This window comes from Phoenix dactylifera, chromosome 3 (genome assembly GCF_051530095.1).
Source record: "Phoenix dactylifera cultivar Ajwa chromosome 3, Ajwa_hap1_PhDact_Kaust_v1.1, whole genome shotgun sequence".
Lineage (NCBI taxonomy): Eukaryota > Viridiplantae > Streptophyta > Magnoliopsida > Arecales > Arecaceae > Phoenix > Phoenix dactylifera.
The window spans coordinates 6,389,079-6,404,700 of NC_143192.1; the positions used below are offsets into that span (position 1 = coordinate 6,389,079).

At 38.1% G+C, this 15,622-nt stretch overlaps 1 protein-coding gene across 4 annotated transcripts in view; it reads left to right on the forward strand.

Annotated features, from left to right (window-relative positions):
• The window catches only part of LOC103713398 (SNARE-interacting protein KEULE), a 56,627-nt gene that overhangs the window by 25,174 nt on the left and 15,831 nt on the right, over positions 1-15,622 (forward strand). For all 4 annotated transcript variants that reach the window (XM_008800311.5, XM_008800312.5, XM_088717567.1 and 1 more), the window contains 2 exons: positions 6,486-6,611; positions 6,703-6,798. In XM_008800311.5, coding sequence (XP_008798533.1) covers positions 6,486-6,611; positions 6,703-6,798 — 222 coding nt within the window. The remainder of the gene's footprint in view (positions 1-6,485; positions 6,612-6,702; positions 6,799-15,622) is intronic.

Genomic DNA, 15,622 nt, shown 5'->3' on the forward strand with positions numbered 1-15,622 from the left:
ATCAGCAGTTCAGCACAAACGGCAGATAATATAGGCAATTAAGATGGATCATGAACAGAGAAATAGGAATAGGGAAAAGGCACAAGAGGGAGAGAGAGGAGGGGGGGAGACCAGGGAGAAACCACTTTCTTTCTCATAAATGAAGTTCACATCACAATACAACTCGAGAGTTGAGACTGTCTTTGACCTTCCCATATGTTGTAGCAGTTGAATTCAACTCAAAAGAGAAATTCACATCACCGCCTATTTAAAACCTTGAACCAAATAACTTATAATAAGGCCCAAGTAACTTGTAGGTCAAGAAACTTGATAACCAGGTAATTGGAGCTTCAATATCTAATGATCATGACTCCAAGATAGCTACAGATTTAACGTATGATGAGATCTGGATGGTTCATGCTTCAAGGGCAGCAATTGGCCTTATGAGAACTCCATGCAGTAGGATAAATGTACATTTGGTTCTTTAGCCCTCATAAAATTGGTAACTATTTATCTTATTAGCATTTTTTTATGTTTTTGTAAGCATATATTATCCTTCTTGTCGAATCTTCGGAGTCTTTTTAGTGAACACTAACAGTTGGATCCTTGGCCCTCGTAGGGAGTGTAGAAATTTATCTATTTAGCACATCAAGTCATGATCTCTGGATACATCTGTAATCCAGCTTTATCATTTTCTTGTAAATCAAGTTGGCTATTAACTTGAGTGTGCCACGATTAACTATACCACTAATTCCACTTGTTCTAATCTTAGACAACCTCCACTCAGCCAATCCTTACATAGGTTTTCTGACCAATATATGTGTATACCTTGTGAATGCTCAACGTGCACCTACAACAATATGGAACTCCCAAAAGGAACATAATCAGCAAGCTAAGATACACATTTTTTCCCCTTTAATCTAGGTTGTTTTTATTGCTTTTTAGTGGGAAATAGGCATATTTTGAATATGGAACCATGTTCTGCAATCATATAAACCAATATGGCATCTGATACCTCCCTAAAGATATGTTGGTGGGTGATAAAAAGGTCCAAATGGTGTTCACATTATTTGAAGAACACAACAAGATGAACTAACTTTTCAAACAAACAATAATAAGAGAAGTTCAATGTCAATGCATAGACTGTTAAAAGCTATATGATTCTTGGGGATAATGTGAGATAACATAGGAGATATTGTAATGAACAAAAGATACAATAAATAAACAAATGGTAAGGAGGACCTATTGATGGCATGCTTATCCATACATTGAATAAATAAGAGGTTCACAAGCATCACAATTTGTTGTTAAATGGATTTAGTTTGTATTCAGTATATACTGGAAAGTTGCGTATTACTGGTAGAATAGGGATAGATATGCTTTAGGATCTTGTTATTAATACTAACAACCACTAATATCACAACTCTTGAAATGACAAATTGGGGCTAGCATGGTGATAGCTATGTCCTTCATTTGGAAACATATATAATGGCTGCTTGCTACAAGAGATCATTTATGATTAATGAGTTAGGGCTAGCATTTTGTAGCCATCAAATTGATCATTCATTCCTGCCTGGAGTTTGTCGAAGGCTGATCGGATGAAGCAAAGATGTGTGATGACTAATCTGCACCTAAGTTTTTGTTTTCTGGCTGGTTTAGATGCTCAGATGCCAAACATATAAAGGAGATGTTCTGGCATCGTAACCAAGCAAAGATGCCATTAGGTTCTTATCAATCATAGGACCAGATTATGATGAGACTTTTTTTCTTTCCATAATTGTAAATCTCCTTCCTATTTAGCTATGAATGAGTATGGACAACATTCATGATTAGGTTTGAAGGTTTTTACATGGACAACTTAGTTTAAATTTATTTGCTTTATGAGTGGTTAGTTTCATTCATGTTTCTTGCTTCATCCAATCTTGCTAGTCCAACTGGTAGATATTTATCCTCTTATAGAGAGATTACCATCCATGTGTACTAATTTAGTATTGAAGTGGTTCTGATTCATTTGTGGTGTTGTCCATGGATGTTGAAGCCATGGTTTGCTAGGTCACGTAGAATACACTAGGGTTGGAGATCAATCCGTGTGTGGTTGGCCATGGTTATTGCCTTAGATGATTGTATTGGGAAGATAACATGCCACTTGATGCAACTTCCAAGCAAGTGATCAACCCCTTTGATCTCTATGCCCTAAATCAAGGGCTACCTCATCTTTGCCCATTTGAGGGAGCAATGCAAAATTGTGATAGGCACCAAATATGAGATTTCTAAGTTTCATTGGACACTTAACATAGGATTTCATGGTTGGGTCACTATTGTTGATAGGTTCATGACAGCCATGGATGCCCTGGACAACAAGACGGTAGGGGTTGTGACATGGAAACTATGAGGCTGTGCATCTTTCTGCTGGGAGAACATCCAATGTTATTAAGTGAGCATTGGAAAGATGTTATTGGTTGGCCAAAGATGAAGAAAGACCTATGTTGCCACTTCTTGGTATTCTTACGCCAAGAGGACTGTCACTGACTATAAAAGAGGTTTAAATCTTTGTTTTGTGCCCCCTAACAAAAGTTAAGGAACCCATGTAGCCACTATCTCAAAAAGTTTTGGTTTCCTTATATGAGAAGATTGATGAGCACATCATCTAGTGTGCAAATGATGCCTACCGCAGGACATTGCACAGAAAGTATAATCAGTGCGTACAGCTAAGGAAGACTTATTGATTCACATGCTACTATGCATGCCTAGTCTTTTTCCTCCAAGGGTGCCAAAATGCCTCATCTAGCATTACCGAAGACCATTATCTGTCTGGGCAGCATGAGGTGGTTTTGAGCAGTTAGAGTCCTTGTGAGCCTCACCATGTGACGCATGCTACCTTCTTGCTACACTTACGAAGACTCTAGTTCCGTGCCTTGCTTAAACCTCCCTACCAAAGTCTACCTCATGATGTAGACAACAAGTGGAGCAACAATCTTGATGAACATGACAAGGTCACTGATTGATGAGAGCTGGTGGACCCATTTTTGATGAGCCAAAAAATGAACCTATTATTGAGCTTGATGGAGGTCAAGGCAACAGTCATAGTCATAGTCTGTGGAGTATAACATTTGCAATGAACGTTGGAGAGGAGAATTGGCTGCATGACCTGCATGTTTCACACTTGTCAAGAACATTGCCTCCCAGAAAGTCATCAACAAGCTCTAAAGGTGGAGAAGCATTTTTCCTTATTCACAAAATTGTCTAGTTCAAGAAAGGCAATGAGGTCCAATATTGACTTGTAGGCTTATCTATTGTAATACTTTTGATAATAGTGTATAGTGTCGTGTAACATCTATAGTTGCTTGCCATATACTACAAGGTCGATATGACTAGGAGGTGACTCACTAATGCACCTAAAAATGGCAGAAGATTGTGCTCTCATTCATGAAGGAAACCCTATTAAAGCTAAAGAAGATCCAGATTTACTTATTGTGAAAAGCTTTCTTGATGAAAAGTACTTGAGTTTCACCTAGATGGTCATTCACAAGGAGGTTGACTTAATATTAGCAATTAAGAACATAAAGCCACTAACTTAGCAATTTGAAGATCATCTTCATGAAGATCTATTTTTTATTTGCTTACTAATTTTAAATATATTTTGTATTTTTTAGTTATCTTTTTAACCCAGAAGTTCAAGTTAATTGAATGCACTTCAATTCATGCTTACATGGCACGTGCAGAAATGCCTTAGTTTTTTTCTTAGTTACAAACATATAATTTATATATTTTAACTATTATACTAGTTAATTAAATAAAGAATACTAGTGATAAGTTATGGTATTAGTGTGAAACTAAAATTATTAAATTTAGAAGATAGTGTCTCATTATCTAACATGACTCATAATTGCTTAATTTTTTTAAAAAAACATTTTTTGTTAATATTCTTAGGAAATTATTTTAGAAATTCAGTCTAATTCCAAAATTTAAATTTCATGAGGGCTTTTATTGATCAGTCGCTAGTAAATAACAAAGGTAGCCAAACCGGCACCATAATTCGTACGGGTCTGGTACCGGTTCAGTACAATACCAAACCGGTACCATATCGACGCGGTATGCTATGGTGTGCTGATTTGGTTTTTTTTTTCAAGATTTAATGAGAAATAAGTATTTTTTTTATTTTTTTGAATGATTTTAAGTCTAATTTGATGTTTCTTGATGTTTTTATCACCCTAGTATACCCTCAATGATGCTTCTTGACGTTTTAGAGTAATTTTTTTGCATTACGGTGGCATTGCTCTGAAACAATGCTATCTTGGGGAGGCAAAAATTTGGCAAATCTATGTCATTGGGTTTGCTATCCCCAGCCTTTTGCATGAGCCTCAAAACAAAACCAAAATGTAAAGAAAAAAGCCAGCGATCCTGGCTTCGCATGCTAGGAGAACTAACACGAAATATTCTAAAATCAATTAGTGAAATACAAAATATACAAATGATGCAATCAATTAGATGTATTTTAAGTACAACATATATACCGACATCTAAAATCTTGTCGAGTGGCGATGTCTCTCGTAGATATCGGGATCACATCAGCTCACTCCTCTAACCAAGCAGTGTTGTAGTCCTATACGCTCCTTTTATAAGATATGCGCTCTATGTTATAACTGGTCTCGGATCTCTTACTGAAACTCTGACTCTGAGACGTGTCCTTAGGCTGATTATACGGCTGTGGAAGTGCATGTCGGTAGCAAAATCTGACACATAAGATGCTCTATGTTGCATAGCGTAGTTGTCACTCGAAGATGATTCCTTAATTTTACCACATCTATATTCGTATGGATCATCGGTTGTTTGTGGCTGTAGATAATAGGATCCAGCATATAACTTAGAATCTGATATGTTTGAATTCTACTTTATATGAGAAGTCATCTGCAGCTACATCGTGTTCTTCCGAGTGATTTGAAGAAGCTCGTCTCTTATATATAACGTATCCTTATGGGCTCTACTAGCTCGTGCACTGTGGTCCCTATTTCGTTTGGCATGCATAAACTAGAATTCACCGGTGAATCGAAGATTATCTTGCGGCTATCTCAACGGTGGTCTCATATCTTCTACTCTCTGGCCACCACATCTATGATCATCAGAACTGTCATTGCTGCCTAAATCTGAGTGAACTGACTCCTCCACTCTCTATCGGGACTGAAATTGGTTGTTCTATCTTCTAATTTTTGGTTTTCTATTTTCCTTCATCCTTTTTTGTTTCCTAATACACACATCCAAAACTACCAATCTATATTGGTTGGTTAAGCTCTTACCGATATAATTGTACAATCTTTACACAGAACTCGATCAGTCATTACAGAAGGAAGAAATCCACTGGACTAGTATTATGCTACTTTTAAAAGTTATCAAGTGAAAGTCCTTTTTAAAGCAAGTGTTGGCTTATTCTAGGTCACACGCCATCGTAAACTCCAAAATGATATTTCCTTCCTCGCTTCTGCCCCCTAGAAAGTAACTTTCATGCAACCTTTCAAAACCTACACTATATTTCCCCACGTGCCCATTCAAATCTCCTTTGGTAAATATCTTTTTCCCTAGAAATCTTTTAAATTTGTCTATCCATATTCTCTCAAAAGCATTGCTTTGTAGTTTGTAGCATCACCCAATTCTACTTGAGGATGGTATTAATATACTCTTCTTCTAACAATAATTTTAGCAAGATAATTTTATCTCCTACTCTCTTAATTTCTGCGTCCTCATCTTTTAAAAATTTATCTACAATTATTCCTAGTTAACTTTTATTTCTATTTTTCCCTATATACCAAAGTTTATAACCTGTCATTACCAACTTCCTTTGCGTTTTCTTTTATCCATTTAGTCTCTTGAAGACAAGCTATGTTAATTCTCCTCTTAGTCATTTTATCTATTAGTTCTATCAATTTCCCTGTCAACAACCCTTTGTTTCAAAATTTTGGACATAATTGCTGGATAAGCTTGGACTTTAACTGTCCTTAGAGGTTCTGAAAAATTGCTTAAATACGTTTAGTAATTAGGCATTCTAAAACATAAAAATTGAAACAACAATTGACAAAGGTTCAAACTGAAGGATCCATATATACCAAGTTTTTTTAAAATTATGTTTGCATGCTTATTTAGATGAGCATAAGATCTATTTGTTGCTTGTTATGTATTAATGGTTATGGTCTGCTGGTTATGTAGAAATTGTGTTAGAGGCTTAGATAGCATGAAAATGATTTCAGTATGTGAATAAATTAACTTAGTTTTTTCTCTCTTAACTGGAAGGAATTACTTTTTGGCTTCAGAAGAGTCGCAACGCATTCTACCATTCATTTTCTTTTTTAACAGAACAAAATTAATTCCGAACTTTCCATCTTCATTTTGGGATTGCATCATGTTAATGAGCTTAGAAGAATGTTACTGAACTGACAACTTTCAGTGAATCATGTAAGAGTGAGAAAGAATTATTACAAACCATTGCTTCTATCTGATCTATGCAATATATACAGATTGCGGGAAAGATTAACAATATGGTTAAAGAACTAGGACTTAGAGACATTGGACAGCTGGAGCAAGATCTTGTCTTCGGAGATGCTGGGACAAAAGAACTAATTAATTTTCTACGGACAAAGCAGGTTTCCTGATTGGATTGAGTTCAAGATGAAGTTATTTTGTTATCATTTGTCATCCACAATAATTTGACATGCAAATTAACTTATTCTGCAGGATGTCACTCCTGAAAACAAATTGCGTTTGTTAATGATTTATGCAGCCATCCATCCAGAGAAATTTGAAGGTGACAAAGGTTCAAAGTTGATGCAGGTAAATAACAGATTGTTATTATTCATGACTGCATTGTAGATTAGAAGTCTGATTACATGTGATGGTCATAGCAGTCAAATATCTTCTTCAATAATTTGTAAATGGGCAACTAGAAGAGGAAATAGCTTAGTTTACAGTGGAACTGATCATTAGGATATCTACTACTATAAACACACTGTGCATGTATTGTTACCAGCTGTTGATCATTTGTAATTCAACTTATGAAACTCAAATATCATTTTCCTTCAATTTGTCCCCCAAACATGGGCTTAGAGATTAAAATCTAGCAATAACATTTTGACGGCAATTTTGGTTACTTCGAAAGCTAAATAAATGTGCTGCAGATTTTTTTCCTTTCCTTCCTTTATTCAGAGAGGATTACAGGTTGCCTTGTGATAATTTCATGTTACAATGGACAAATTGAGAAAAATGAAACCATAATGCCCCAGCCTCGATTATAATTAGAAGGGGAATATCTAGCATCATATAAAGGTATAGTGAAAGATTGTACATTGCAACTTGAAACCTAAACCCAAACAAAATGTGGGACTAGTTGGCAAATTGTATTTAGAGTTGCAAGAGAAGTTCTTGAAGAGTTTGAAGGTAAGCAATGTAAACATAAAGAAACAAGGCGGAGCATTATTGTGCAAATGGTGATTGAGGAGAAAGAAATTGCTTTGAAAATGGGAAAGAACAAGTGATATTGAGAACTTCTAAAAATGCTTGAAAAATAGGTAAGGAGATGAAAGTGATGGTAAGGCAAAGTATCCAGCTTGTGATGATCTTCATCATAGTTCTGGCTATAAAAGAAAAATGAAAGAAATGTGTTAATTATTTCATGGGATCATAATTATGTTTTTGGTAGTAGATGGAAATGATTTAGTGGTCTTTCCCCAAAATATATTGTATGAGGTGTTTAACAAATAAGATGATTTTTCCCAAAGGTAGTGAAGGCCTTTGGGCATTACATGACAGCTGTATGTATTTTACCACGTAATGATCTCATTAAGGGTTTTGAGAGCCTATGGAAGTTGATAAAACATTTTCCAAATGTTATCTTCTAATGTGGCCTTCTATCTCTAACCAGTTGACAGGCTCATTCTGAAATCTCCTTATATGATTGACAGTTTGATTCACTAGTAGTTACAGCAGATGATTTATGTGGGATATGACATTTCCCACATGCCTAGCGGTTGGACATTTTCATTTTAGCAGTTTGGTGAGGTTCAATGTGTCCAATTAGATGTCCAAATGCAGTCTTTTTTCGTTGGATAGCCTGTTGAGCATTTTGCACCAAGAATGGCGGAATCGTCCTGAACCACCCAGTTCAAGGTGTACTGAGCTGTACTGGCAGTGGATTGGGACGGTTTCGATAATAAAATCGAGAAATTGACGAGGGAGGGGAGAGGGAGAAGGAAAGAGAGGAAAGGAGGGAGAGAGAGGGAGAGGGTGGTGGTCAGTGATGGTCATCGGAGCAGGGCCGAGGGAGGGGGGGGGGGGGGCGGCGAGAGGGCTTTGAAGCCCTCTTTCCTCCGCCCCTATTTCAAAATGAAACATGGGCTTCGTCCCTTTATCATATTTTTTTTTTTCGATTTTAAAGTGAAGTTGGTAGCCGCTGTATCGGCAGCCATCGCTCACTGCTGCCCTCTCCCTCTCTCCCCCTCTATCTCTCTTATCCTCTCTTTCCTTCTCCCTCCCTCCCCCCCCCCCTCCCTCCCTCCCTCCCTCCCTCTCTCTCTATCTCTCTTTTCCTCTCCCCCTCCCTTGTTGGTTTCCCTATTAGTTCATACCAGAGTGGCATGTCACGGGAGCGTATTGTATCGTCCCGCCAGCGTACCAGCATGGGTGCCGGTTTCGGTACTGCGGACCTTGTTTTGCACCATGGTGGTTCCACCCGAAGCAAAGAGTTTCTCCTGTTTCACTGTGAAGACTATAGAATCTCTTCAATTCCTGCAAGTTGTGTGCTATTTGAGAAGAATCCATCACATTATAATTTGATAGTGCCATGCCTTGGAGGTGACCAAATTGTAGCTTGGGCATAACGTGGTTGCACCATTATCACTAGAATACCCTTTTGCAGAGTGAAGCAAGTATCATTTGAATCACATGTCTCCCATTGCCGAATTGATTTGTGCACTATTGAGCTTGTTCAAGAGCTTGACTAAGGACCTTTTCTGAACCATGCCATTGACGTATAAAGTATATGAACATCTTCCATAATGTCCAACAAAGACTGTTGGGCTTTCCCTTTCCTAAGATTATTCCTAGTTAACCAAGTTTAGTAAACCCTGAAGTAATATTAACCCCAGAGAGTGCAAATGGGCATTGCTTTAGGGAAGGTAACATATCAATTGCGATTTTGGACATCATGGGCGAAATTGGATTAATTTGGTTAGCTGACTTGTTCAATATGTTCTTTAAAATAGAAAACTGCCAAAATGACCAGAAAAAAGTAGTGTGCTACCAATTTTTATAATAAATCAGATATACAAAATTGCAGCACAGGTGAATCTATCTTACATTCCACACCTAAACATATGGGAGCACGATGGAATAAACCAGTTTGTGCTTATGTCAAGATAAACAACAAAGGAGGGTACTTACCTTGTTTTCGCAATTGATGAAAGATTTGGAAAATAGAAAAAAAAGAGAATTCACATATGTTTTTTAATAACTTGAAGAAGGCATATGATAAAACATTGCAGCAGTAAATTAACGGGAATTACATGAAAAAAATACATTAGAACCATTGAAATTATAGCTAAGGGAATTACTAGCATATGAAGAAGTTGTGGCTGGACAAAATGGATTTTCAGCCTTGATGGGTCAGATGAATGTTCTAGACTAAGCCCGAATCTCTATAATTTGTTGTTGAGTGAAAGGTTAGATGTAAATAGTATAAATGTAAAAGGTGTGTACATTGTAGAAGCTGGCTTTGACCAAAATGGAAGTGAAAATAAAGGTAGAAGAAAAATTGTGCACCTCTCACACCGAGCAAACCTCTATACATTGATAATCGATTGCATTGAAGGTAGTTTAAAATTCAGTCCTTCTTGCTCATGTAGTTGACATCAAGATGAACTACCACTTCCTTGTGAGAAGGATTTGTCCAGTTGACTGCGAATTGCATATCCTTTAGAAGCATCTTTTGTTATTTCTATGAAACAACTTGTGGATCATTTCATGATCATATTACGAATGCCAAGAAACTTCAGGAATGTTGAGTCACATATAGACAGAAGCATGTGCCACATCTGCTTGGAACAGTGTTTCGAAAAATTAGATGGCATTTCAAATAGAAAACTACGTTGGACACTTTGTACACTTGACTGCTGTTTTTTCAAAGTTACAGGCCATGCATGTGTTTGCCATCTTTTATGCACGATAAACACATGGATGTAAGATGCTTTGCATCTACTTTGTTTCTGTTTGGTTCTGTAATCTAGCAAAAACATTAATGTTAGTTCCTCTCCATCCCAAATCATCTTTATTTTAAGTTTCCAATTTCTTATATGGAAAACTCAGCTTATATAGGAGTGAAAAAGGAACTAAATAATCTTATTGTGTGATTTCCTCCATCATATGATGGTAACTCTGTCATTTCATTTTTACATGTAATACATAATTATGTACACATATTTTAATTCAATATTCTGATTTCTGACCATATGGAAAATAAAGTAACAGCTTATTATCACCATATGTTTCCTTTTTCTTGCTAAAAGCATCCCTTTATTGCTAGAACTTTCCTGTGACTGCATTGCTGCATGGTATGGCCCACCAATTTTGATGCTATTGATACTCAAGCAAACAAAACTCTTTTAAACTTCTAGTTTCTATGTATAATTTTTCTGTATATCTCTTAAGTGAGGGACAGGAAATGTGATACACCAAATATTTCCAAATCTTCTCCTAGTTGATGCTACAGAACCTGAATCAAATCCAAAACCAGGTGTCATGCCGGTATGCATTCAAAGTGTTTGGTACTGGTATTTAGAGTAAATGGAGGGTCTGGACAACATAACTCTTGATAACCTGTTACCATTCTTTTTGTTGGTAGCTTGTTTGTGTCAGCAGTTATTTGACCACCTTGTTCATTAACTGTTACATGCGCATGGCATGCACGTGAAGGAAAAATTTCTCGAGTTGTCCGATAAAATCGGACGCCAGGCATGAAAATTAGTTGTAAATTTTTTTTATTTATAACAATTATATATCTTAAACATACTAATATGTAAACCATACCTCGATCCCGCAGCGGAAGGTGGTCGAGGTAGACCGGATCTAGATCTTTGAACGTTGCTTCGCGAGGCCTGGATCTGCAGGTCCTCTACTTCGCGCGCACGTCGAGCTTCGCAGGAAGGTTGGACGATGTCTATATTTTGCAAAAAACACTTTTTGCAAAAAAAGGACCCTAGAAGAAAATACTTTTCTTTTCTTCTCTTTCTTCTTTCTTCTCTCCCGTTTCCAACCCGAGAGCTTCGATTCTGGACCGATCGCAGAGGAGAAGAGAGGAGACCAGAAAGCTGGATCTGGATGCTTGCCACTGGAGAGAAGATTGAGAGAGAAGGACCACTTCTTCTCTCTTCCTCTTCTCCTTTAAAAAACTCTCACTGAAGCCTCTGTCTGTGAAGTTTCTTCCAAAGATTTCACAGACAGATTCACTCTAATTTTTCCTCTCTAATTCGTTCTCTATTTCAAGAGGAAAACGTTGGTCTATCTATAGTTCAACGCAGTGAGGATTTAAGAGGAGTTATGAGCTGCCGTTATCGAGTTAAATGTAAGATTCGTAACGTTTGTTTTTAAAAAAACAAACGTAGAGAAAATCATCCAATTCATCCGATAACAACCGGATTTCAAAAATCAAATTTAACTGGAATGTAGCCGGTTCAAAACCAGACATTTTGGTCCAGACGGTAGAGCGGCCGAAGGCCGGATGGTGGCGCGGCGTGGCTTTGAAGCATCGGTGGAGAAGGCTCTGTTTTGCTCCCAGGTGTTTCTCCCATCGCGGTTCATGAGAAAAACTCTTAAGGGTCCACGGTTGTTGACGGTCCATGAATGGTCCACAGGATTTTAAAACAGGTCAGCCGTCAACCATTTAAGTGGGATATAGGGATTAGCCAAATAGGAAATGGGTTAGCCCATTTTGTAATAAAGCAAGCCTATTTGGTTCTAAACCAAATTGACAGCCCATTTGAATGATTTTTGATCTGAAAAAATTCCACATGAGTACGACTCATGGGAGATTCAATTGGGTCCAGTTTCGGCTCGATCTAAGTCCGACTTAGATAAAAAAAAAATATGAAATTAAATCCCAATTAAATCTTGATCGAGCCCAATTACATTAATTTAGACCCAATCAAACCCAATCTCAACAATTGAGTCCTGATCAAGTTCAATTACATTAATTGAAACTTGATTGACCCAAAATACAGACTTAATTAGGTGTTCATCCATGAAATTTAGCATGTACCTCATGTTCAATGCTAGCTGAACATGGACAGAACCAAATTCCAAATGACCCACAATTTAATTCTTAATTAAATTGGGTCAAGACCTTCCTACTTAGCTTGACTGATGTGCGTGACTCCAATAGGTTCGAACACTAAGCCGGTAGTACATGGACTACTCTATGCATTAATCGAGGTGACCATCTAGCAATGATACCAGACGTCCGGATAGGTTGAATATGCAAAGCAATATTCAAGAACCTAGACGTATGGTTATTGCATAATTCATCCCTATGACCATCGATGCTCAAGATGATCTCAGAGTGGACTGTCGAACTCTGGGTCCGGTCATCCATAGTATATTTCAATTAATCAAATCAAGTGACCTATCACTTGGTTTATCCTGGCCAAGGTTTTACTGAATTAAAATACAGCGAGACATCAACTCCTATAATCTGAAGTGGTCAATCCCATCTGGACTCATACACAGACTTCGCGAGTACTTGACTGCACCCAGCATTCTTCCGATCTCTGAATTAGAAATTCAGGTCGTCCAGTGCCTAAGTACAGTGAGTTGCTTGCAAGTCACCGTGACAGTCAGGTCTAAGGGGTACTTATGCCCATACGCTTCGCGAGCTAACTTCCGACAATGGAGTGCTCCGTAGGTGAGTCACTGTTCAGTGACGATGTACTGCTACATCTCACCTGTATGCCATACAGTGTCTCCACACTCCTTGGTTTGAGAGGTCAACCAACTAAATGGCACACAACGGCCTATGCTTGACATAGCTATCGTCCAATTGACAGCTCATCATTTGGTCGCGAACTGGTTTAAGGACTAAATGATAAAACCTCCTTTATCCACTAAATTAGTCCTAAGGACTTCATCACAATACACAATACACAGGAGTTCAATTTGAAGATGTATCATTTGTGATGAATAGATAAATGCTAGAATAAATTTTTATTCATTTTAATAAAACATATATATAATCCAATTTCTTACAATTAAAAAATTGGCTTTGGGACACAATTCTTAACAACTCCCACTTGGACTAAAGCCAATTTGTACAATATCTTATACCTATATTCGATTTGTGATAATCGAACTCCTTTACAGAAAGGTCTTTAGTGAATGGGTCAGCTAGGTTCTTCTTTCCATCGATCTTCTGAAGATTGACGTCACCTCGTTCCACGATCTCTCATACAAGGTGGTAGCGACGCAGAATGTGCTTGGTCCTGTGGTGAGACTTTGGCTCCTTTGCTTGTGCAATGGCTCTAGTATTGTCACAATACAAAAGAACTGGACCGTTGATTGAGGGAGCAACACCAAGTTGATTTACGAACTTCTTGATCCAAACAGCTTCCTTTGCGGCATCTAATGCAGCAACATATTCTACTTCGCATAAGGAATCGGCTACTGAATGCTGCTTGAAACTTTTTCAGTAGACTGCTCCTCCATTCAGGGTAAACACAAATCCTGACATACTCTTACTGTCATCATGGTCTGACTGAAAACTAGAGTTTGTAAACCCCACAAGTTTTAGGTCAGATTCTCCATAGATTAACCATTGGTCCTTAGTATTTCTCAAATATTTAAGGATGGTTTTCACCACCTTCCAATGGTTCTCATCCGGATCAGACTGATATCTACTCGCTACTGCTAGTGAGTAAGCAACATCCGGTCTCGTACATGTCATAGCGTACATGATAGAACCTACTGCAGAAGCATATGGGATTTTACTCATACGCTCTCTCCTCGGAAGTTGTTGGACAATCTTTCTTAGAGAGAAATTCCTTGGCCTATCGGCAGATAGCCCTTCTTGGAATTCTCCATATTGAACCGCTTCAATATAGTGTCGATGTACGTGGATTGGGACAATCCAAGCAACCTCTTAGATCTATCTCTATAGATCTTCATCCCTAGGATGTAGGATGCTTTTCCCAAATCCTTCATGGAGAACTGTGATGACAGCCAGAGTTTTACATTCTGTAATGCAGGAATGCCATTCCCAATTAAGAGAATGTCATCCACATACAAGATAATGAATGTGATCACTAAACCGTTAGCCCACTTGTAGACACAAGGTTCTTCTTCGTTCTTAACGAAGCTATACGTTTTGATAGTTTTATCGAAACCTATGTTCCAACTTCGAGAAGCTTGCTTAAGTCCATAAATGAACTTTTGTAGCTTGCACACTTTGGACTCTTCTGTGGATGTGAAATCCTCAGGTTGTATCATATACACCTCTTCTTCCAGCTCTCCATTTAGAAAAGCTGTTTTCACATCCATTTGCCAGATTTCATAATCCATATATGCTGCTATAGCAAGCATGATCCGAATAGATTTTAGCATTGCCACAGGGAAAAAAGTCTCGTCATAGTCGATACCATAACGTTGACGATACCCCTTGGCAAGCAGACGGGCTTTATAGATCTCCACCTTTCCGTCTGCGCCTCTCTTTCTTTTGAAGATCCATTTGCACCCTATGAGTTTTATCCCTTCGGGTGGATCAACTAGTGTCCATACACTATTGATTTTCATGGATTCCATTTCGGATCTCATGGCGTTAAGCCATGACTCAGAGTCGGACCTCTGCATAGCATCCATATAGGTGATTGGATCCTCATTGTTCTCATCTAGCTTAATGGGATCTGCATCTTGGACCAAGAAACTGTAGTATCTGTCCACTTGACGTGGTACTCTACCTGATCGCCTTAATGGTGCTTCTACATTGGGCTCCGGGTTTGATCTAATCGAATCCGGTTCTATGGGTTCAGTAGATTGTGTTAAATCTTCCACCTGCTGAACTTCACTAAGTTCAACCTTAGAGGCAACAATTCCTTCACTAAGGAATTCCTTTTCCAAAATGGTTGCCTTAAGTCCTACGAACACCTTTTGTTCATTAGGAAGGTAGAAGTAATAACCCCTAGTTTCCTTGGGGTACCCTATAAAATAACACTTATCGGACCTAGGACCAAGTTTGTCAGTTTGAGAACGTTTAACATAAGCCGGACATCCCCAAATCTTAAGGTATGAAAGTGTCGGCTTAAGCTCAGTCCATATCTCATATGGAGTCTTCTCAACAGACTTACTTGGAATCTTATTTAGTATTATACACGCAGACACTAAAGCATAACCCCAAAAAGATAGAGGCAGACTACTAAACCCCATCATGGATCGAACCATGTCTAACAGAGTTCGATTCCTCCTTTCGGATACACCATTGAGCTGAGGTGTTCCTGGAGGGGTCCATTGTGAGAGAATCCCATTCTCCTCTAGATAAGTCAAGAAATCACCGAAAAGGTATTCTCCTCTCCGGTCTGACCGAAAGATCTTAATACTCTTTCCAGTCTGTTTTTCTACTTCATTA